This window comes from Erythrolamprus reginae, chromosome 3 (assembly GCF_031021105.1).
Source record: "Erythrolamprus reginae isolate rEryReg1 chromosome 3, rEryReg1.hap1, whole genome shotgun sequence".
NCBI lineage: Eukaryota > Metazoa > Chordata > Lepidosauria > Squamata > Dipsadidae > Erythrolamprus > Erythrolamprus reginae.
In genome coordinates, this window is record NC_091952.1 from 251,224,853 (window position 1) to 251,249,834 (window position 24,982).

The 24,982-nt window shown below is 40.3% G+C and overlaps 2 protein-coding genes across 2 annotated transcripts; both read left to right on the top strand.

Moving 5' to 3' along the window:
• The first annotated feature begins 2,311 nt into the window (after positions 1-2,311).
• On the top strand, positions 2,312-10,448 carry LOC139165237 (proto-oncogene Mas-like). Its single transcript, XM_070748341.1, has 4 exons — positions 2,312-2,476; positions 4,213-4,282; positions 5,144-5,204; positions 9,091-10,448. The coding sequence occupies exons 2-4, from the start codon at positions 4,255-4,257 to the stop codon at positions 10,091-10,093; spliced, it is 1,092 nt and encodes a 363-aa protein (XP_070604442.1). The 5' UTR covers positions 2,312-2,476; positions 4,213-4,254; the 3' UTR covers positions 10,094-10,448.
• Positions 10,449-13,056: 2,608 nt separating this feature from the next.
• LOC139165235 (proto-oncogene Mas-like) lies at positions 13,057-23,681 on the top strand. The gene is made up of 4 exons (XM_070748337.1): positions 13,057-13,137; positions 17,523-17,622; positions 18,560-18,620; positions 22,546-23,681. The coding sequence occupies exons 2-4, from the start codon at positions 17,565-17,567 to the stop codon at positions 23,546-23,548; spliced, it is 1,122 nt and encodes a 373-aa protein (XP_070604438.1). The 5' UTR covers positions 13,057-13,137; positions 17,523-17,564; the 3' UTR covers positions 23,549-23,681.
• Positions 23,682-24,982: the final 1,301 nt, after the last annotated feature.

Here is a 24,982-nt window from a genome sequence, read left to right on the forward strand (position 1 = left end):
TGGGTGGTAGAGCATATGGAACTGCCAACATCAGGGTCAGTGAGCAAGAATGTACTGTATTTTGGGAGGTATAAGACACACCTTTTTACCTCCCCAAAGAGGGTGAAAACCTGGATGCGTCTTATACACAGAATATAGCCCCACCCAGCCACCCCCACCATTTGGTCTCTGCCTCCCAGCAATTTACCCCCTTGCAGCAAACAGAACAGAGTCTGATTAGCACTAGCAACTGATATCAGCCTCCTGGTCACCAGCTGATTCAACACAGGGAAGCCACGTGCTAGAACTAAAAATTAAACTGGCTGCAAGAAGGCAAATTGCTGAATGAGAGAGAGGCAGGTTTTTCTTTTCGGCTGAACTGGATGCAAGGATGTAAGTCGATAGCTATAAACATCTGTAGACTGTTCCAATTAGACTTATTTTTTAATAGGTAGTAGACTTATTTTTAAAAGACTGCTTTATTATTGTTCTAGAGAACTTAACAAAATGAGGAAGCTTTTTAAAATAAATGCTTCATCTGTAGAGGCCCAGTGCTATTGTATCTTCTTTTAAATAGCAGTGAATATATATTTCCAGAAAACCACATTAATTTTAAGTATAATCTGAAATGTAATAGTGTCATGTTTTACCATGAATAGATTAGAATAGAATGGAATGGAATAGAATAGAATAGAATAGAATAGAATAGAATTTTATTGGCCAAGTGTGATTTGACATACAAGGAATTTGTCTTGGTGCATATGCTCTGAGTGTACATAAAAGAAAAGCGTACATAATATAATGCAGTTGAGTTAAATCCTGACCTAGTCATGTTTGGAGTAGATCTATTTAAATAATGGGGAGGAGTTAGTGTGACTCCATTTAAGAAAACGTTCTCGCATTAATATACTGCCGTAATGTACATTTCCCCAATTTTTTGCTATTTCTATGGGTCAGACACACCTACACAAAAATACAAAGCAAACAGTGTATATCATCTGTACTGTTTGCTGTTTGCTGGGAGGCAAATTGCTGGGAGCAAAGGCAGACCCCCCCCCCCTTTTTTCCCTCCCCTAAATCTAAGGTGTGTCTTATTCTCTGGTGTATCTTATACTTTGACTAATACAGCAGATGGAAATGAGATGATTTTAAGAAATTATTCTTACTTGGGACTCTATCCATTTAATGACTTGATTGAATGATTTAACAACGAATGGGATTCTTGTTGTTGAACAAGGAATCACAAAGTGCCTCATTTAATTTTAACAATGATTAACGAGTTCAATTCTAGGTTCAAATGTGGTCCTTAAGTCAAGTCAATGGCTAGCTGTAATATATCTTGTATTATTTATATTCCATTGTGAACCAATCACTAATGATATGCACAAAATTTATTTTCCCTCCTTTCTTAGCCGCTCTGAGTCCATGGAGAGGGGTGGCATACAAATCTAATAAATTATTATTATTATTATTGTAACTGTTTTAAAACAAGATTAAAGGATATTTTTATATGAGCAATAAAGGTTTTATTTGAAAAAAAGGGATATACAAAATGCATATTTTGGAAGATTGCAATAGACAGGTTTTAACAAGGTTGCACCAAATGACGGAGACTTACTGGATAAGTTTTGATTTATAAAATCTGCAGAGCCTATTTTTGATTCATAGGATAAGATTTTAACTACTCTCTTGGCATCAATCAATATTATTTACAAAGGACATTAGAAAACAGACACTAACATCTATGCAACATTTTTCCATACTGTAAAGCTTTTATTCCAGTTCAGTATCACACATGGTATATATCCAGTCCCTCCCTGGTGCTGTGTGAACTTGGTTGTTGGTTTGCAATCATTTTGTTGCTTGATTTTACCTGATGTGATACAGGGGAAATTTCTGCAAGCCAGCAACCAATAACTCCACATTTCAGCCCAAAACTAAATAAATATATTTTCTTCTGCATAGACATATGTTGTCCTTGACTTAGATTTTGTGAATCTCCATTGAAAGACACAATTTCCCCTGAGATATTAATGGTCCTGCTTCAACTTCAAAAATAATACACATGCTGTTATTAGCTAAAAGTAAGTAATTAGCTATTGAATAAAGAAACTGCAAAAGAAGAAAAGAATGTTAAACAACAAAGTTTAACAAACAATTCTTTGTTTAAAAAACCCAAAGAATTCAAGAATCTAATGTCCAAAATAGGCTGCTTTTCTTTCAGGTGCCTTCTGTTTTTTTCTTCTTACATAATCTGATTGCATCTCTAACCACTTCTTTTGCATATTGTGTGCGATAACACTTAAAAGTGCAGAATTTAGAGAAGAATATTGCACAAGTTTACTGAGAAAGTTTGCGGCTTGACCCGGCTCACTTCTCCTTTTCGAGTGTACTTGCTTCAAGTGAAGGCCAACGGGACTCACACCAAAGAGATCTTGTCCTGAGATTGGGGGAAAGACCTGTTGCTCCTTCTGGAGATTCTTCCTATCATTACCAGGTATGGCTATAATAAGGCAAAGCTTTTGTTGTGGTAACTTGCTATTTCTAAAACACTCCATTTTGGGTTCAGGCTCAGTTGATCCTAGATATAGGCAAGTGTAAGAGTCTCCTGCTTCGGCAGAGGGTTGGACTAGATGACCTGCAAAGTCCCTTCCAACTCAGCTAGTCTGTTACTTGGGGAACATTGGGGTGTTATCAGATAATTCCACAGGTGGAACTCGCTTTACTACAGAACAGCAGAAAAAACAATTGCTACCAATCAGCCTTCAATTGAGGACATGAATACTACACAAGTCAAAAAGAGCGCTGTGAAAATAACTACACACCCCTGACAACTTGGACATAAATTATTTCAACTTCTAGCCTCAAAACAATGCTATAAGGCAGTGCCCATCAGAACAACTAGAGACAAGGACAGTTTTTTCTACAATGCCATCACTCTTCTAAACAACTAATTATTGTTGTTGTTTCTGTTGTTGTTTTTGTGATTATTATTGTTGTTGTTGTTATCCAACAATACAACACACGAGATCACTATGATGGATTTCACATGTCATTCCCATGCACCTAGTATTGCATGATGTAGTATCGAATTATGTTGTTGTTGTTGTTGTTGTTGTTATTATTATTATTATTATTATTATTATTATTATTATTATTGGGATTTGTATGCCGCCCCTCTCCGACATTCACACAACAGAGTGTAGATTCATTAGACAGATTCATGGATGCCAAGTGTATCGGTGGTTATTGAAACGGATGTCCAAGTGCCGCTTCTATGTTGCTTGAGGCAGGCAGGATTCCCTTGGGTCCCATTTGTTGGGGGTCAAGGGAAAGGGAGAGTTTTGCCTTCTCTTTCTGCTCAAGATCCCCATGGACAATTGGTGGGCCACAGAATGCTGGACTCGATTGGCTTTGGCCTGATTTAGCATGGTTATTCTTAGGTTCTTAATACCTTCTCTCCCCTTTCCTACCACCATCTACTCTTCTTTCCTTCTTGCTTCTCTACGTCCTCTTCTACTCTTTCTCCTTTCTCTCCTTCTCTGCCATTTCCTCTTACACCTTCTAAATTCTTCCCTGAGTGAATAATTCTAATTAATTTTTTTAATTATTATTTTTCTCTCCACTGAAAACATACATAGCCTATCATATACTTCAATAAAGCTTAATAAACATGTATCATCTATTAAATATAATCATGAATACTTGTTAATTTCATACCTGCTACTCTTGGTATATGCCATTAATCTCAATAGAACATGGAGATTAACAGAAAGCAGAACATTTTCAATGAAAATTCAAAGGAAGTCCAGTGGACTTTTGGGACAACCATGATTTGGATGATTTAGAATTGAGTCATTAAACTCAATTTCCCATCCAATTCTTTCCAGATTGCTATGAATGACACCAGTCTTCTGATCACTGACTTGATATTAATTGAAAAAGTGCCCCATTTTTTGAAGGTTTTTTCTCCTTTTTTAAAGATCTCTTTTTTATGATTACTGTAATGTATTCCTGATTTTTGATTGCATTTGGTCTCAGACTGTAAATATATTTTATTGCTCTATTGAAAGCTAGGAGGGGCCACACCTGTTTTGTGTGGAAGGCAAATCCAATAATGACTTGGAATTCTCCAAGAATACAATTTCTTTCAGTTATTTGGACAATCAAAAGAACAGTCAATTTTGCTTCTTTTAAAATAGTTGTACTTTTCTTTCAATTACAATGCTCCAGGACGTGAACTCTTCTAAGCAAGCAAACAGCACATTTTGTACAATGGAACCGCCATTTAATAACTCAGAAGGTATGGACTTCATGGAAACTATGTTACACAGTATGTAAACTTACTTTCTTTTGTGGGTACTACAGATAATTAAAAACCTGAAGGGTTGAAAATGCTTTGTGAGCTTATTCCAAAATTGAAAGTCTCTCACAGAATTACGAGTTCCTGTTGTCCTCTCTCTCCTGAGACCATTTTGAAAATGTTCAGAGGGTGCATTCACAAAATGGCTTCTCATGGAATTTATTTATTCATCTATTGGGTTCATATGCCACCCCTCTCCGAGGACTCAGGTCAGCTTACAACATACAGATAACAAAAACCTCAAGCCAGTGAAGGGCTACCAAAAATTTTACTACTACATTGTGGGCGTGGCTTATGCATTTTCCTTCAACATATTTCAGTGCAAGTTGGGTGCTCTGGGATGGAGCTCCATTTTTGCTACCCCTCTATGTCCCCCCCCATCCGGGCAGAAGCCCACCCCTGCCTCAAGGGTTGAAAATGCTTTGTGAGCTTATTCCAAAATTGAAAATCTATCACAGAATCATGAGATGTCCACACTCTCCTGAGGCCATTTTGAAACCGTTCAAAAGGTGCATTCACAAAATGGCTTCTGAGGGAATTGATTGATTGATTGTTTGATTGTTTGATTGATTGATTTGATTTGATTTATGTGCTGAGCACTCAGGACGGTTTACAACATATTGAGAAACACAAAGGTTTTTTTCTAGGGGACTGGTAGGTGCTAACGTCTTATAATATAGTGACAGACGCCCATTCAGAAATAAACAAATCTGTGTGGTTGAAGTTGTTAAAGCACATGAGCATTTTTTGCCGCCTGCTGTTATTGATCAAAATAAGGATTTACTATAATTGCTTCTTTAGGTAATAGATCCATCCAAATCATAGCACACGACTTCCCTGAAGTTTGGATCGGATACAATGAGTAAGTATATTATGAAACAATTTTTTTTCTTTGCAGGAATGGAGTTAGCCTTCCAGTTGCTTCATAATATTCCAAAAAGAAACTTGCTTTGGTGCTCTGCCCATTTTGAACAGGGTCTCTTTCTTTTGAACGGAATCTTCTGTGATGGAGGTTGCTCAATTCTCCATGTAATCTCTCCACACAATCAGGAGAACATTTCGGCTTTGTTAGTCTTTGATTAAATCCATGGGATTTTCTTGATCATAGGACAACTGTCACATATTTACTTACTTACGGGACGATCTCCTGCCTCACGTATCGCAGCGGTTGCTTAGGTCCCACAGAGTTGGCCTCCTCCAAGTCCAGTCAGCTAAACAATGCTGGCTGGAGGGCCTAGGGGAAGAGCCTTTTGTGTAGCTGCCCCAGCCATAGTTCCCTCTAAGCTGAGCAGTGAGCAATCGCTCACTTAAAAATCATCATCAACTCAGAGTTTTCCAAACCTGCTCAGAAGCCGAGAGGGAAAGAGTGAGAGGGAAGGAGAGAGAGAGGAAGAGAGAGAAACAGATAGAAAAAAGAGAGGAAGGAAAAGAGAAAGAAAAAGAATGGGAGTAAGGAAGAGAGAAAGAAAATCAAAATCTAGTTTGAAACTACCTCAACTATTTAAGTGGCATTTTGATATTGATAGAGTTGCCCTATTATGAGCTCACTGTTATAGACACACAGTACAGTATTTTATTTTGAAATTCTCTGAGGCAAAACAGGGTGGGTTTTTTATTTGTTTGTTTGTTTGTTTATTATTTCTGTGCCGCCCAGTCCTGAAGTGACTGCTGCTCAGACACTATACTTTTCCGCCCACCCCCCCAAAAAATTAGAGGGAACACTGGCCCCAGCCCTCTTGAACCAACTCCCTCCAGAGATCCACACCACCCCCACCCTACTTGCCTTTCACAAAGTTTTAAAAACTTACCTTTGCTGGCAGGCCTGCAGCCGTTGAGCTTAACACCTTGCTCCAGTCAAAGATATATACTGAATCTCTATAAGTCTTTGTCACTATTAGCAATAGCCATAGCAGTTGGACTTATATACAGCTTCATAATGCTTTTACAGCCCCCTCTAATCAGTTTACAAAATCAGCATATTACCCCCAACCATCTGGGTCCTCATTTGACCCACCTCAGAAGGATGGAGTGCTGAGTCAAACCTCGAACAAGTGAATTTGAACTGCCAAACTGCAGCTTGTCATCAGCTGAAGTAGCCTGCACTGCTGCACTCTAACCACTATGCCACCTCACTCCTATTGGGTGTAGCAATTCTCCAATTTTGCAAGAAACTTTTGTGGCTGTATTTACCATCAGGCAGTCAAAAAGGGGTATGTGTTGATATGTGTAAGTGAAAAAAGTGTGTGTCTATGCATATTGATGTGTGTATGTATTCAGTATTGGGCTGCCCCCAGTACAGCGGGAAACCCCTAATCCATTAACAGAAATGGCGATGCGTGCACATCCGCTCATCCTCACCATGCCCCTGCTCAATAACAAATATTATTATTATTATTATTATTATTATTATTATTATTATTATTATTATTATTATTTAATATATATTATAATTATATAATTATATAATAATTATATAATATATATATATATATATAATTATATACAGTATATATGTGGGTTTTTTTATGTTGGATCACCCTGGTATATTGAAGGAACGTCACAGCTCCTTTTTGCCTCTAGGTCCAACCCAGGACCATTACAAGGCAGTTAATTTTTATTTATAGCCGACAACTATATTCTGTATGTGTCAAATGTTTTGGGTTTTTTTTAGCTGGAATTTTAAAATTAAGGGAGACTAGGATGGTCCCATTTCGGCCTTGTTCTGGCCTCATCAGCTAGCCTATATTAATATATATAATATTATTAATTATTATAATAATAATAATTATTAATTATAATAATTTACTTACATACGGGACGATCTCCTGCCTCACGTATCGCAGCGGTTGCTTAGGTCCCACAGAGTTGGCCTCCTCCAAGTCCAGTCAGCTAATTATAATTATAATTGTTGTAGTTTTGTTGTTGTTGTTGTTGCTGTTATTATTATTATTATTATCTACCTACCTACCTACCTACCTACCTATTTAACTGAGCCGAGGTGGCGCAGTGGGTAGAGTGCTGTACTGCAGGCCACTGAAGCTGATTGTAGATCTGTAGGTCAGCGGTTCAATTCTCATCACCGGCTCAAGGTTGATTCAGCCTTCCATCTTTCCAGGGTGGGTAAAATGAGGACTCAGATTGTGGGGGCAATATGCTGGCTCTGTTAAAAAGTGCTATTGCCAACATGCTGTTATGCCCTTTGTTAACAGGGTATTATAAATAATAATAATAACAATAATAATAATAATAATAATAATAATAATAATAATAATTATTATTATTATTATTATTATTATTATTATTATTATTACTACTACTACTACTACTACTACTACTACTACTACTATTATTGTTATTATTTAGATTTCTATGCCGCCCCTCTCCAAGGACTTTGCTTTAGCGCATGTGCGGAAGGAAAGAAGTCGATAAAATCAGCGATCTTTGACATTTCTTTGCTTCTGCACATGAGCTAATATCCTCGTGTGAGATTTTGGCAATTTTTGACCATTATTCTGCTTCGGTGCATGCACGGAAGCAAATTCTCATGTGAAGGTGTGCGCCCCCAACTGCCGGCCTCCAGGACTGATCTGGTAGGGAAAGGTAAGTGCGGCCCTTCACTGTATGTATGTGTGTAAGCATGTATGTATGTATGTATGTATGTATGTATGTATGTATGTATGTATGTATGTATATATGTAAATAACGTACATACTTATGTACTGTGGGAAGAGAAATCGAGTCTGGTTCCAAGCCAGGAGAAAGAAATAAAATGGAGCCTGGCTGATGGGAAAGAAGGACACTTTTTATTTGATTTCTAGAAACTTCCTTGGCCACAGGAGGTTGTAATCCACCCTGAGTCTAAGGAGAAGGGCAGGAAAATAAAAATCAAATCAATTCAAATCAAATCAATAACACCAAAACACCAGAACACCAGAACACCAGAACACCAGAACACCAGAACACCAGAACACCAGAACACCAGAACACCAGAACACCAGAACACCAGAACACCAGAACACCAGAACACCAGAACACCAGAACACCAGAACACCAGAACACCAGAACACCAGAACACCAGAACACCAGAACACCAGAACACCAGAACACCAGAACATCAGAACACCAAAACACCAAAACACCAAAACACCAAAACAACAAAACAACAAAACAACAAAACAACAAAACAACAAAACAACAACAACAACAACAACAACAACTATTATTATTATTATTATTATTATTATTATTATTATTATTATTATTATTTATAATGCCCTTTTAACAAAGGGCATAACAGCATGCTGCCAATAGCACTTTTTAACAGAGCCAGTATATTGCCCCCACAATCCGAGTCCTCATTTTACAGACCCCGGAAGGATGGAGGGCTGAATCAACCTTGAGCCAGTGATGAGATTTGAACTGCTGACCTGCAGATCTTAGCAGTCAGCTTCAGCGGCCTACAGTACTGCACTCTACGCACTGCACCACCTCAGCTAAGTTAAATAGATAGATAGATAGATAGATAGATAGATAGATAGAAAGAAAGAAAGAAAGAAAGAAAGAAAGAAAGAAAGAAAGAAAGAAAGTCAGGCAGGCAGGCAGGCAGGCAGGCAAGCAAGCAAACAAACAAACAAACAAACAAATAAATAAATACCATTTTAATCTGGGAAAGAGGGTGGCCCTTTCTACAATATGTATGTATTTTGCTAACAAGGACTGATTCTCTTTTTGTCTCTTTGTGTTTTCAGGATACGGAGCGAATTTCTAATTCCTGTAAGTTATGAGCATGTTCCTGAATTGATTGACTTTCCCTTCAATGCTACTGAAATTGTTTCAAATGTTTCTATAATAACAGAATTTTTTCCTTACGATCATCTGTTTGATAATGTAACACGAAATCTTCTCAATGGCTTCATTGCCCTTATTTGCATTTTTGGCCTGGTGGGAAATGGAGCCACCATTTACCTCCTGGCCTTTTCCATTAAGAGGAATCCATTCACCACTTTCATCCTGAACCTCTCCATCGCTGATTTTGGGGTCATCACATCCCTCGTTGTTTCAGCCATATTTGTGTCAGTGTTTACTCTGAGCCGCAGAACATACGTCGTCAATGCCTTTTTCTTCTTATTTTTTGAGTTCTTTTCCTTCACGTATTCTGCCAGCCAGTTTCTGCTGACAGCCATCAGCCTGGACAGGTGCGTAGCTGTCCTCTTCCCCCTCTGGCATCGTTGTCATCGGCCTCCATATTTGTCCACACTTGTTTGCAGCCTCATCTGGATCCTCTCGTTCCTGCTCTCTGCGCTGCACTTCATTCTCCACCAGACCAGAACCTATGGAAGTTCACCTGTGCTTTACCAGCTTATTGTGAATGGCTTTCTTTGTACGCCTCTCATGGTTGTGTCTACTGTGGTTCTCTGGATTCATATGAGGTCTAAGTCTCAACGCAACCAAAGGAAACTACTCACCACCATCTTGCTGGCCCTCCTCTTCTTCCTCCTGCTTTCTCTCCCAATGAATGTCTTTTATGTCATCGAACGTTTTTATTCTCCTAATCTCCTCCTCATGATCTTTGGGATAGGATGTGCCACTCTCAACAGCAGCATCAACCCACTCCTTTATTTCTTAGTGGGGAGGAAGAAGGGAGGAAAAGGTCAGACCAGAGCATCTTACAAGGTTGCTCTGCAAAGAGTTTTCAAGAATGAGAAAACCATCCCAGAAGACCACAAAACCACGAACAAAAGCCAGTTGTGAAGAGTCATAAATATTGCATAATAAATGTATTATCCAACACTTTTATTTGGCATAGCATATGTGTTTTTCTTAGCTTTTCTTTGCATTTTAGCCTTTATCCTGGTCTATGACCAAAATAAATGTTTAATTTGATTTGGGTTATGGATTTGGACACCTGTTAGTAGAAGGGAAGACTTCTTTTTCAAGGAGCTAAACTTGAAATGAGCCTTGAGTCATTGGTGTGGAGAAAGAGGTTCGAAGGGGATTCTCTCTAAAACCTGAATAGTCTTTATCTGATAGATATGCAGTGTGTGCTTTACTCTGGCAAGATTCCTGTCTGCATGCAAACTGCAATAAAGAAGTTGTTTTAAACAAATGTTTGTATTGGTCTTGATTTCCTGCATTTGACCACTTGATAGTTATACCCAGCAACTGCATCGTGGATTATTTTCTTTTAGGAACTCTATGGCCAGAGGTAAAGGTTTACCAGCTTGGAAACAGCTCTTGGTGCTGAAAGTCAGCTAGGTGGTAGAGCATATGGAACTGCCAACATCATTGTCAGTGAGCAAGAACATACTGTATTTTTTTGGGGGGGGAGGGGTATAAGACCCACCTTTTTACCTCCCCAAAGAGGGTGAAAACTTGGATGCATCACCCTCAACCTGTGGTCTCTGCCTCCCAGCAATTTACCCCCTTGCAGCAAACAGAACAGGAATTTGTCTTGGTGCATATGCTCTGAGTGTACATAAAAGAAAAGCGTACATGATATAATGCGTACATAATATAATGCAGCTGAGTTAAATCCTGACCTAGTCATGTTTGGAGTAGATCTATTTAAGTAATGGGGAGGAGTTAGTGTGACTCCATTTAAGAAAACATTCTCGCATTAATATACTGCCGTATTGTACATTTCCCCAATTCTTTACTATTTCTATGGGTCAGACACACCTACACAAAAATACAAAGCAAACAGTGTATATGATCTGTACTGTTTGCTGTTTGCTGGGAGGCAAATTGCTGGGGGGGCAGAGGTAGATCCCCCCTTTTTTTCCTCCCCTAAAACTAAGGTGTGTCTTATTCTCTGGTGCATCTTATACTTTGACTAATACAGCAGATGGAAATGAGATGATTGTAAGAAATTATTCTTACTTGGGACTCTATCCATTTAATGACTTGAGCAATAGTTAAATGATTTAACAATGACTGGAACTACAGTGGTACCTCATGATACGAACCCCTCATCATACGAACTTTTCGAGATACGAACCCAGGGTTCCGAATTTTTTTGCCTCTTCTTATAAACATTTTTCACCTTACGAATCTGCCAAGCCACCACTGAGCTTCCCCGCCTCCGGACTTTCCTTGGAAGCCACCCCAGGTTTTTGCGATCCTGGGATCCCCTGAGGCTCCCCTCCATGGGAAACCCCACCTCCTGACTTCCGCGTTTTTGCAATGCTGTAGGGAAATCCCAGGAGGGGAATCCCAGGATCGCAAAAACGGGTGCTCTGGTGGGCAGAGTAAGAGAGACAAAAACAGGAAGAAGAGACTCATGGAGCTCAAGGGAGGAGAAAGGTGTTCGCCTCAGCTTTATCTGGCCGCCGCTTTTTTTTTTTAAAGCCTTAATATTTTGGATTCTCCTAATGGGCTTGCACACATTATTGGCTTTTCCATTAATTCCTATTGGAAACATTGTTTCATCTTATGAACATTTCACCTTATGAACCAATTAAGTTCGTAAGACGAGGTATTACTGTACTAGGATTCTTGTTGTTGAACAAGGAATCACAAAGTGCCTCATTTAATTTTAGCAATGATTAACGAGTTCAATTCTAGGTTCAAATGTGATCCTTAAGTCAAGACAATGGCTAGCTGTAATATATCTTGCATTATTTATATTCCATTGTGAACCGATAACTAATGATATGCACAAAATTTATTTTTCCTCCTTTCTTAGCCGCTCTGAGTCCATGGAGAGGGGTGGCATACAAATCTAATAAATTATTATTATTATTATTATTATTATTATTATTATTATATTACCTTTAACTGTTTTTAAACAAGATTAAAGGATATTTTTATATGAAAAATAAAGGTTTTATTTGAAAAAAAGGGATATACAAAATGCATATTTTGGAAGATTGCAATAGACAGGTTTTAACAAGGTTGCACCAAATGGCTGAGACTTACTGGATAAGGTTTGATTGCTAAAATCTGCAGTGCCTATTTTTGATTCATAGGATAAGATGTTAACTACTCTCTTGGCGTCAACCAATATTATTAACAAAGGTCATTATAACATAGACACCACCATCTATGCAACATTTTTCCACACTGTAAAGCTTTCATTCCAGTGCAGTATCACACATCATATATATCCAGTCCCTCTCTGGTGCTGTCTGAACTTGGTTGTTGGCTTGCAATCATTTTGTTGCTTGATTTTACCTGATGTGATACAGGGGAAATTTCTGCAAGCAGCAACTAAATACTCCACATTTCAGCCCAAAACTAAATAAATATATATTTTTTCTGTATAGACATATGTTGTCCTTAACTTAGATTTTGTGAATCTCCATTGAAAACAAAGTTTTACCTGATATATTAAAGATCCTGCTTCAACTTCAAAATAATACACATGCTGTTATTAGCTAAAAGTAAGTAATTAGCTATTGAATAAAGAAACTGCAAAAGAAGAAAAGAATGTTAAACAACAAAGTTTAACAAACAATTCTTTGTTTAAAAAAACCAAAGAATTCAAAAATCTGATGTCCAAAATAAGCTGCTTTTCTCTCAAGTCCCGTCTGGTTGTTTCTTCTTTTATAATCTGATTGCATCTTTAACCACTTCTTATGCATATTGTGTGCGATAACACTTAAAAACTGCTGAATTTAGAGAAAAATGTTGCACAAGTTTACTGAGAAACTTTTAGGCTTGTCCCGACTCACTTCTCCTTTTTGACTGTATTTGCTGCAAGTGAATACCAACGGGACTCACACCAAAGAGACCTTGTCCTTGGATTGGGGAAAAGACCTGTTGGTCCTTCTGGAGATTCTTCCTATCATTCCCAGGTATGGTTATAATAAAGGCAAAGCTTTTGTTGTGGTAACTTGCTATTTCTAAAATACTCCATTTTGGGTTCAGGCTAAGTCGATCCTAGATAGAGGCAAGTGTAAGAGTCTCCTGCTTCGGCAGAGGGTTGGACTAGATCAGTGTTTCCCAACCAGTGTTCCGTGAGATATGGTCAGGTGTGCCACGAAGAAGGAAGCTCAGCTTCCGGTCTCACAACTTTTTGCTGAGGATGCAAAGAGCAAAAAGTTGCAAGACTGGAAGCTGAGCTTCCTTCTTCGCGCCTTCTAAGCTTTCCGGCAGCTGCAGCGCTCCGCCCGGCTGGAGCTTCCTTGGCAGCGGTAGCAGGTGAGCTTTGGGGCCCGGCAGGAGAGCACTAGCAGCAGCGGCACCGGGCAGTAGCTGTGCAGTGGCTGCTGCGAGCGATCAACAACAGTGGACACCACGCCACAGCAGCAGCTGTGAGGATGGCGGTGGCTGGATGTGTTTTTAGATGCCGTACATGCTGGCACTGCGGGGCTTGCACTGGCCCGCTGGCTGGGCCGGGACGGAGGCTCCAGCCCCATGCTCATGCCCAGGGCCAGCATGTACGGCATCTAGCAACACATCCAGCTGCCGCCGTTGGTACCTCCCTTCCAGAGCTCCCCCTCACAGCTGACTGCCCTGCCGCCACCCCACGGCTACTGCCCAATGCTGCTGCTGTGGCGTGGTGTACAAGAAAGAGAGAGAGAAAGAGAGAGAGAAAGAGAGAGAAAGTGAGAGGGAGAGAGGGGGAGAGAGAAATAGAGAGAGAAAGCAAGAAAGAGAGAAAGACAGCAAGAGAGAGAGAGAGAAAGTGAAAGAAAGACAGCAAGAGAGAAAGAGAGAAACAGCAAGAGAGAGAGAGAGAAAGACAGCAAGAGAGAGAGAAAGAGAAAGAAAGCAAGAGAGAGAGAGAGAAAAAGCAAGAGAGAAAGAGAGAGAGAAAGAAAGCAAGAGAGAGAAAGAGATAGAGAAAGAGAGTGAGAGAAGCAAGAGAGAGAGAGAGACATAGCAAGAGAGAGTGAATGAGAAAGTGAGAGAAAGAAAGAGAGAGAGAGAGAAAGAAAGAGAGAAAGGGAAATGGTTCAAGAGTATACACACATACACACACACACACACACAAGGGGGGAGGAGGCAGGGATGGGAAAAGAGAGGAGAATGTCTTAGAGTGTTATTTTGTGTCATTTTGGTTGGTAGTGTGCCCCTGGATTTTGTAAATGTAAAAAATGTGCCGCGGCTGAAAAAAGGTTGAAAATCACTGGACTAGATGACCTGCAAAGTCTTTTCCAACTCTGTTAGTCTGTTACTTGGGGAACATTGGGGTGTTATCAGATAATTCCACAGGTGGAACTCGCTTTACTACAGAACAGCAGAAAAAGTAATGGCTACCAGCCTGCCTTCCATTGATGACATGTATACTGCACGAGTCAAAAAGAGCGCTGTGAAAATATCTACAGACCCCTGAGAAGTTGGACATAAATTGTTTCAATTTCTACCCCCAAAACAATGCTATGAGGCAGTGCCCATCAGAACAACTAGAGATAAGGACAGTTTTTTCTACGATGCCATCACTCTGCTAAACAACTAATTATTGTTATTGTAATTGTTGTTGTTATGATGATGGTGATTATTATTATTATTATTATTATCATCATCATCATCATCATCATCATCATCATCATTATCCAACAATACAATACACAAGATCACTATGCTGGATTTTTGCATTTCATCACCAATCGGACGCTTCCCAGGCACCTAGGATTGCATGATGTAGTGTCAAAATTATGTTATTATTATTATTCTATTTGTTTGTTGTCATTGTTATTGTTGTTGTTGTTGTTGTTGTTATTATTATTATTATTATTATTATTATTATTATTATTAATTGAAATTGTATGCCGCCCCTCTCCGACACTCCCACAACATTAGACAGATTCATGGAAGTGTATTGACGGTTATTGAAACGGATGTCCATGTGCCCACCTCTATGTTAGTTGAGGCAGGCAGGGTTCCCTTGGGTAGCGTTTGTTGGGGGTCAAGGGAAAGGGAGAGTTTTGCCTTCTCTTTCTGTTCAAGATCCCCATGTACAATTGGTGGGCCACTGTGTGACACAGAATGCTGGACTCCATGGGCTTTGGCCTGATTCAGCATGGTTCTTCTTAGTTCTTAATACCTTCTCTCCCCTTTCCTACCACCATCTACTCTTCTTTCCTTTTTGCTTCTCTATGTCATCTTCTACTCTTTCTCCTTTCTCTCCTTCTCTCCTATTTCCTCTTACACCTTCTAAATCCTTCCCTGAGTGGATAATTCGAATTACAGTGATCTCTCAATTATCGCGAGGGTTACATTCCAAGACCTCTCGCGATAATCGATTTTTCACGATGTAGTGGAAACACCATCTGCGCATGTGCGCCCTTTTTTTCCCCATGGCCGTGCATGCGCAGATGGTTGGAGCCGGTGGCTGGGGAGGTGGATTCGCTGCCCCCACCAGCCCCTTCCTGCTCTGGGGTCAGAGCCGCGGAAACCTTCGGCTCGCCGAGGCTGAGTCTGACCCCCTTGAAGCAAGGCTCCAAGCTCGCCTGCCGCCGCCGCCGCTACGCCTCCGCCGCCTCAGCCACCCCCTCTGCTCTGCAGGGACCTTGCATGCCACGATCTCCCTCTCTCGCCCTCCCCGCGCTTCTCCTCGGCGGCAGCCCAAGCAGCAGGTTTACAGTAATGGGAGACCAAAGGTGGAAAAAAGAAAAGAAAAAAAAATCCCCAAAAGAGAGGGGACAAGAGGCAGGCACAAAGTGAGGGCACAAGGGGAGCTGCCCGACAGAGGTTGCTTTTTTTTCTTCTCATGGGGCAAGTGGAGGGGGGGGAGAAGGAAAGAGAGAGAGAGAAGAGTGGAAGGAAGAGAGAAAAACCGCGGACGTATTTTTAATTTATTATTTTTTGAAAAAATCGTGATATAGCGTTTCGCGAAGATCGAGATCACGAACATCGAGGGATCACTGTATTAATTTTTAATTATTATTTTTCTCCCCACTGAAAACATACATAGCCTATCATATACTTCAATACAGCTGAATAAACATGTATCTTCTATTAAATATAATCATGAATACTTGTTAATTTCACATCCGTTACTCTTGGTATATGTTCTGCCGGTGTGTCTCAACTGCCCTTAATTACAGGGGTAATTAGTCCAGGAAGACACACACCACAGGATAAAAGGAAAACCCAAAAGTTTTTCTAAACAGAAAAACAGAAACAGCTCCCTTTTTTAAATGTCAAAGGGATTTTCTGGTCCACACAAGGCACAGGTTAAATGCAATCAATTGCTCACCCAATAACTGGGAAATTGAGTCCAATTCTAAAGTCCAGAGAGTCCCACACACACAATCCTGAACAGCAAAAACCACGATCTTGGACTAAACAATGAATCAGGTAAACTGCTATGAGGCTAAAACACCAAGCTGCACTTTTATCTGTAGCACAAATTACAGCAGCCCCACCCGACCACAGGTGGCCTCATTTTCTCTTGTAATAATCCTTCAGTTGTTGTCTCCTATGCATCACTCTACGCATGCGTGGGTGTGTCATTAATTCTTATTCAGAATCCAGGGATGATACAGATGATTAATCTCCTCCTGGGCTGTCTGCCAAACTCCCCTCTTCCCTGTCACTCACGCTTCCTTGGTCAGAGGAGACTTCGTCGGCAGATTCTACTGGGAGCAAAACAGGCCTGCGGCATGTGGATGTCTCCCCTACATCCACCTCCACATTCCTTGGGGCAGGAGCTGGGCCAGAGCTAACCACAACAGTATATGTCATTAATCTCAATAGAACATGGAGATTAACAGAAAGCAGAATGTTTTCAAAGAAAATTCAAGGGAAGCCCAGTTGACTTATGGGACAACCATGATTTGGATGATTTAGAATCTCCATAGTAATTAAACTCAATTTTCCCATCCAATTCTTTCCAGATTGGTATGAATGACCCCAGTCTCCTGATCACTGACTCCAATAAACCTTAATATATTTTTATGAGTTCTTTTCTCATGTTCTGAATTGATATTAATTGAAAAACTGCCATTTTTTTGGGAAAAAAATTCCTTGTTTTTTAAAAACTTCTTTCTTAGGGTTACTGTAATGTATTCCTGTTTTTTTGATTGCATTTGGTCTCAAGCTGTAAATATATTTTATTGCTCCATTGAAATTTAGGAGGGGCCCCCACCTGTTTTGTGTGGATGGCAAACCCAATAATGACTTGGAATTCTCCAAAAATACAATTTCTTTCGGCCATTTTGAAAATCAGAAGAACAGTCAATTTTGCTTTTAAAAAAATAATTGTACTTCCCTTTAAATTACAATACTCCAGGACGTGAACTCTTCTAAGCAAGCAAACAACACATTTTGCACAATGGAACAGCAATTTAATTACTCAGAAGAGGAGGACTTCCTGGAAACAATGCTAGGCAGTATGTAAACTTTCTTTCCTTTGTGGGTACTACAGATAACAAAAAAACCTCAAGGGTTGAAAATGTTTTCTGAGCTGATTCCAAAATTGAAAGTCTCTCACAGAATCACGAGTTTCCTGTTTCTCCCCCTCTCTCCTGAGGCCCATTTTGAAAACGTTCCGAGGGTGCATTCACAAAATGGCTTCTCGTGCGATTTATTTATTTACTTTATTTATTTATTATATAGTGTTAGCAAAATCATGCATGGAGCCGCAGGTGCGCCCGTGTTTCGGTTAGGTTTTTTTGCTTCCCCGCATGCCGAAACATGGGTGCACCTGCGGCACCATGCATGATTTTACTACCACAAAAATTGCAGAAGCAAAATTACGCTGGCCCCACAAGCACTTACAAGCCGTGGCAGCGAGTGCAATTTAGCATTCCGGCTTGTAGCCCACCGCTGTGCTGGGAGTACCTGGGTTTTATACATTTTGTTGCGCTTTGAATTTCAGCTTGAGTTCTGATTGGTTGTCAGAGTCCCATGGGGCCATGCAGTGATAACTTTGTAGGGTTTTTTTTTTAAGTCTCAGGTTTGGTTGACTCTTACTGGGTGATGATGTAATGAAAGGGCTTTGGGCAATTCCTACTATGACTCGGCCTGAAGGAGGCAGATCTTTGTTAATGTAGAATAGACTGTTTCAAGGCCTTAATGTCCCATTGACAAAAGGGTGCTGAGTTTCTGCCTCCCTTTTAGGGGAAATATTCTTCCCTTTTAATATTTCCTAAAACATTTTATTTTTTCTAGTAGACTGGTAGGTGCTAACTTCCTACAATATAGTGACAGACGCCCATTCAGAAAGAAACAAATCTGTGTGGATGAAGTTGTTAAAGCACATGAGCATTGTTTTGCCGCCTGCTGTTATTGATCAAAATAAAGGATTTACTATAATTGCTTCTTTAGGTGGTGGGTCAAGCCAAGCATCAGGAAAACGCATCCCTCAAGTTTGGAGCGTATACAATGAGTAAGTATATTATGAAACAAAATATTTTCTTTGCAGGAATGGAGTTAGCCTTCCAGTTGCTTCATAATATTCCAAAAAGAAACTTGCTTTGGTGCTCTGCTCACTTTGAACAGGGTCTCTTTCTGTTGAACGGAATCTTCTGTGATGGAGGTTGCTCAATTCTCCATGTAATCTCTCCACACAATCAGGAGAATATTTCGTCTTTGTTGAAATCCATGGGACTTTCTTTACCATATGACAACCACACCTGGAGTACTGTATTCAGTTCTGGTCACCACACTTCAAAAGAGACATTGAAACTCTGGAGAAGGTGCAAAAAAGAGCAACCAAGATGATTAAGGGATTGGAAACCAAGACTTACGAAGAGAGACTGAGGGAACTGGGCATGGATAGCCTAGAGAAAAAGAGGGCCAGAGCGGACATAATAGCAGTCTACAAGTATACGAGGGGATGTCACAGAAAGGAAGGGATCACTTTATTCTTCAGGGCACCAGAGGGCCGGACGAGGAACAACGGCTGGAAGCTGACCAAGGAGAGATTCAACATGGAGATAAGGAGGAACTTCCTGACGGTCAGAGCGATCAACCAATGGAACAACCTACCAGCGGACGTTTTTAAGAGAAGATTGAACTGCCACTTGACTGGTGTACTGTAGGGTTCCTGCTTGGGCAGGGGGTTGAACTCGATGGCCTTCATGACCCCTTTCAACTCTAACAATAAATAAATAAATAAACCATCACATATTTTCTTACTTATGGAACCGTCTTCTGCTTCACGTATCCTAGCGGCCAGTTAAGTCCCATAGAGTTGACCTCCTCCAAGTCCAGTCAGCTAAGCAATGCCGGCTGGTGGGGCCTAGGGGAAGAGCCTTCTCTGTAGCTGCCCCAGCCCTCTGGAACCAACTCCCTCCAGAGATCCACACCGCCCCCACCTTACTTGCCTTTCACAATGTTTAAAAAACTTACCTTTGCTGGCAGGTTTGAAGCCATTGAGCTTAACACCTCGCTCCAGGAAAGATGTGATTGTGTGATTGTGGTTGAGTGAATATGAATGTCTGTTTTATATCTTGGAGGTCTTAATATTAGTTTTAGGTTGGCTTTCTCTTACTATATTTATATTGTATTTTATTCTCACTTTTGTTAGCTGCCCTGAGTCTGCGGAAAAAGGCGGTATAGAATAATAATAATAATAATAATAATAATAATAATAATAATAATAATAATAATAATAATAATAATTTATTAGATTTGTATGCCGCCCCTCTCCAAAGACACGGGGCAGCTCACAACAATAATAATAACAGTATACAATGTAACAAATCTAATATTAAAAATTATCTAAAAACCCATCATTAAAAAAATCATACAACACAAACATACCATACGTAAACTATATAAGCCCGGGAGAGATGTCTCAATTCCCCCATGCCTGGCGATATAGGTGGGTCTTGAGCAATTTACAAAAGGCAAGGAGGGTGGGGGCAGTTCTGATCTCTGGGGGAGTTGGTTCCAGAGGGCCAGGTCCGCCATCGAGAAGGCTCATCCCCTGGGGCCCGCCAGACGACATTGTTTAGTCAAAGGGATCTGGAGAAGGCCAACTCTGTGGGACCTTATTGGGCACTGGGATTCATGCGGCAGAAGACGATCCTGGAGATATTCTGGTCCTATGCCATGTAGGGTTTTATAGGTCATTACCAACACTTTGAATTGTGACCGGAAACTGATTGCCAGCCAGTGCAAGCCACGGAAGGTTGAAGAAACGTGGACAAACCTAGGTAACCCCACAATTGCTCTCACGGATGCATTCTGCACAATCAGAAGTTTCTGAACACTCTTCAAAGGTAGCCCCATGTAGAGAGCATTGCAGTAATCAAAACTCAAGGTGATGAGGGCATGAGTGACTGTGAGCAATGACTTCCTTTCCAAATAGGGCCGCAACTGGTGCACCAGGCGAACCTGGGCAAACGCCCTCGTCGCTGCAGCCGAAAGATGATGTTCCAATGTCAGCTATGGATCGAGGAGGATGCCCAAGTTGCGGACTCTCTATGAGTGGGGCAGTAATCCCCCCCCCCCAGGATAATGGACGGACAGATGGAATTGTCCTTGGGAGGCAAAAGCCACAGCCACTCCATCTTGTTCGGGTTGAGTTTGAGCTTGTTGACACCCATCCAGACCCCAACAGCCTCCAGGTACTGGAACATCACTTCCACTGCTTCAATGAGTGGACATGGGGTGGAGATGTATAACTGGGTATCATCAGCATACTGATGATACCTCACCCCATGCCCTTGGATGCTCTCACCCAGCGGTTTCATGTAGATATTAAATAGCAGGGGGGAAAGGACCGACCCCTGAGGCACCCCACAAGGGAGCAACCTAGAGGTCGATCTCTGACCCCCCACTAACACTGACTGCGACCGACCGGAGAGGTAGGAGGAGAACCACTGAAGAACAGTGCCTCCCACTCCCAACCCCTCCAGCCGGCGCAGAAGGATACCATGGTCGATGGTATCGAAAGCCGCTGAGTGGTCAAAAAGCACCAGGACAAAGGACAAGCCCTTGTCCTGGGCCCACCAGAGATCATCCATCAGCATGACCAAAGCAGTTTCCGTGCTGTAGCCGCGTCTGAATCCTGACTGTTGAGGGCCCAGATAATCGGCTTCTTCCAAGGACCACTGGAGTTGGAGCGTCACCACCTTCTCAACAACCTTCCCCATACTATTACTACTATTATTATTATTATCATTATTATTATTATTATTTTTATTATTATTATTATTATTATTATTATTATTATTATTATTATTATTATTTAGATTTCTATCCTGACCCTCTCCAAGGACTTTGCTTTAGCGCATGTACGGAAGCAAAGAAGTCGATGAAAATCAGCGATCTTTGACATTTCTTTGCTTCTGCACATGCGCTAATATCCTCATGTGAGATTTCGGCAATTTTTGACCATTTTGTCTGCTTTGGCACATGCACGGAAGCAAATTCTCATGTGAAGGTGTGCGCCCCCAACTGCCAGCCTCCAGGACTTCACTGTATGTATGTGTGTAAGCATGTATGTATGTATATATGTATACATATATACATACATACTGTGGGAAGAGAAATCAAGTCTGGTTCCAAGCCAGGTGAAAGACGCTGGAAATAAAATGGAGGCTGGCTGATGGGAAAGAAGGACACTTTTTATTTGATTTCCAGAAACCTCCTTGGCCACAGCAGGTTGTAATCCACCCTGAGTGTAAGGAGAAGGGCAGGAAAATAAAAATCAAATCAATTCAAATCAAATCAAATCAAATCAGATCAGATCAGATCAGATCAGATCAGATCAAATCAATAATAATAATAATAACAACAACAAAACAAAACAACAAAACATCATCATCAACAACAACAGCAGCAACAGCAGCAACAGCAGCAACAGCAGCAACAGCAGCAACAGCAACAGCAACAACAACAATAACAACAACAACAATAACAATAATAATAATGTTTATTTATAATGTCCTTTTAACAAAGGGCATAACAGCATGTTAGCAATAGCACTTTTTATCAGAGCCAGCATATTGCCCCCACAATCCGAGTCCTCATTTTACCCAGCCCGGAAGTATGGAAGGCTGAGTCAACTTTGAGCCAGTGATGAGATTTGAACCGCTGACCTACAGATCTACAATCAGCTTCAGTGGCCTGCAGTACTGCACTTTACCCACTGCGCCACCTCGGCTTAGATAAATAGATGATAGATAGATAGATAGATAGATAGATAGATAGATAGATAGATAGATAGATAGATAGATAGATAGATAGTTGAGAGAGAGAGAGAGATTATTTTAATCTGGGAAAGAGGGTGGCCCTTTCTACAATATGTATGTATTTCGCTAACAAGGACTGATTCTCTTTTTGTCTCTTTGTGTTTTCAGTATATGGAGCGAACGTGTAATTTATGTAAGTCCTGAGCATGTTCCTGAATCGATTGACTTTCTCTTCAATGCTACTGAAATTGCTTCAAATATTTCTATAATACCAGAATTTTCTCCTTACGATCATCTGTTTGATAATGTAACACGAAATCTTCTTAATGGCTTCATTGCCCTTATTTGCCTATTAGGCTTGCTGGGAAATGGAGCCACCATTTACCTCCTGGCCTTTTCCATTAAGAGGAATCCTTTCACTACATTCATCCTGAACCTCTCCATCGCTGATTTTGGGGTCATCACATCCCTCATTATTTCAGCCATATTTGTGTCAGTGTTTACTCTGAACCAAAGAACATACGTCGTCAATGCCTTTTTCTTATTATTTTTTGAGTTCTTTTCCTTCACGTATTCTGCCAGCCAGTTTCTGCTGACAGCCATCAGCCTGGACAGGTGCGTAGCTGTCCTCTTCCCCCTCTGGCATCGTTGTCATCGGCCTCCATATTTGTCCACACTTGTTTGCAGCCTCATCTGGTTCCTCTCCTTCCTGCTCTCTGCGCTGCACTTCATTCTCCACCAGACCAGGGCCTTTCGAAGTTCACCTGTGCTTTACCAGCTTATTGTGAATGGCTTACTTTGTACACCTCTGATGGTTGTGTCTACTGTGATTCTCTGGATTCATATGAGGTCTAAGTCTCAACGCAACCAAAGGAAACTTCTTACCACCATCTTGCTGGCTCTCCTCTTCTTCCTCCTGCTTTCTCTCCCAATGAATGTCTTTTATGTCATCGAACATTTTCATTCTCCTAATCTTCTCCTCATGACCATTGCCATTGCATGTGCCACTGTCAACAGCAGCATCAACCCACTCCTTTATTTCTTAGTGGGGAGGAAGAAGGGAGGAAAAGGTCAGACCAGAGCATCTTACAAGGTTGCTCTGCAAAGAGTTTTCAGGAATGAGAAAACCAGCCCAGAAGACCATGAAACCACTGAGGAAAGCCAGTTGTGAAGAGTCATAAATATTACAAATACTAGATTTTAACCTACAAGCTTATTTGGCATGTCATAGGTGTTTTCTTTAAAAACATACATAATTCAATTATATTTTATAATCAGTTTATTATTTTTAATAATCATTAATTAGTGGCTTTCTTTTTTGACTAAGTATATGTAGCTTTTGCAATAATGTCATGTTCCCATAGTGTATATTGGACATTGTTACCTTTTGAGAGCTGTATACAACTTAATTTCCTTTTAATGTATGCCAATTAGTGTACATTCAAAGTGACAAGAAAAAATTTATTCTCTTCTCTTCTCTTCTCTTCTCTTCTCTTCTCTTCTCTTCTCTTCTCCTCTCCTCTCCTCTCCTCTACTCCATTCCATTCTATTCTATTCTGCACTAATCTACTCTATTCTATTCTTTATAAATATAAGCCTTCCCCCTGCCACTCTTTTATGTTGATTTTAAGACTTTATTTCTAGCTGGCACCAAACTCACCTGGCAGAAATCTGGAAAAGAAGAACTTTTGTAAACTTTCCTTTTCATTTGCAAATTTCTTCTGGATTTGTATTCTTCATTTGGTATGGCTGCTTTTGGAATAGAAGGGTTTTAAAGGGTTTGTTGTGAATGTATAGGTGTCAAAAGAGAGAGGTAGGGAAAGAGAGAGAGAGAGAGAGAGAGAGAGAGAGAGAGAGAGAGAGAGAATGCACTTTAAATCTTTGCAACTGGCTTGAAACTCATCAGGTTTGTTGCTCAATACATTTTGATGAAAATAGTTTGTCCCAGTATTCATCCTTTATTTGCTACTCAGCACTTGTGGGTGGCAGCTTCCTTGTGACTCACGGAATATATAATATAATATATGACTGAAGAAATATATTATTTCTTACAGCAAACATTTGTTTTAAGTAATAATTGCACCTTTTGGAGGCAATAAATGATGAGTAGCATGGTATCACTGTAGAGATATAGATGATTCAGATGGGGGAGAGACAGACAGACAGAGGGGAAAGAGAGGGAGGGAGCGATCGATAGATAGATAGATAGATAGATAGATAGATAGATAGATAGATAGATAGATAGATAGACAGACAGACAGACAGACAGACAAACGATGATGATAGATAGATAGATAAATAGATAGATAGACAGATGATAGATAGATAGATAGATGATAGATAGATAGATAGATAGATTGACTGACAGACAGACAGACAGACAGATGATAGATAGATAGATAGATAGATAGATAGATAGATAGATAGATAGATAGATAGATAAATAGATAGACAGACGACAGATAGATAGATAGATAGATAGATAGATAGATAGATAGATAGACAGACGATAGATAGATAGATAGATAGATAGATAGATAGATAGATTGACTGACAGACAGACAGAGAGAGAGAGAGAGAGGAGAGAGAGAGAGAATAGTTTATA

Bases quoted from the DNA above. Each gene is read 5' to 3' on its own strand.
- LOC139165237 (XM_070748341.1), top strand. From the start codon at position 4,255: ATGGAACCGCCATTTAATAACTCAGAAG. The intron at 4,283-5,143 runs GTATGGACTTCA...TTGCTTCTTTAG, and splicing joins GCCATTTAATAACTCAGAAG to GTAATAGATCCATCCAAATC. The intron at 5,205-9,090 runs GTAAGTATATTA...TTGTGTTTTCAG, and splicing joins GTTTGGATCGGATACAATGA to GATACGGAGCGAATTTCTAA.
- LOC139165235 (XM_070748337.1), top strand. From the start codon at position 17,565: ATGGAACAGCAATTTAATTACTCAGAAGAGGAGGACTTCCTGGAAACA. The intron at 17,623-18,559 runs GTATGTAAACTT...TTGCTTCTTTAG, and splicing joins CCTGGAAACAATGCTAGGCA to GTGGTGGGTCAAGCCAAGCA. The intron at 18,621-22,545 runs GTAAGTATATTA...TTGTGTTTTCAG, and splicing joins GTTTGGAGCGTATACAATGA to TATATGGAGCGAACGTGTAA.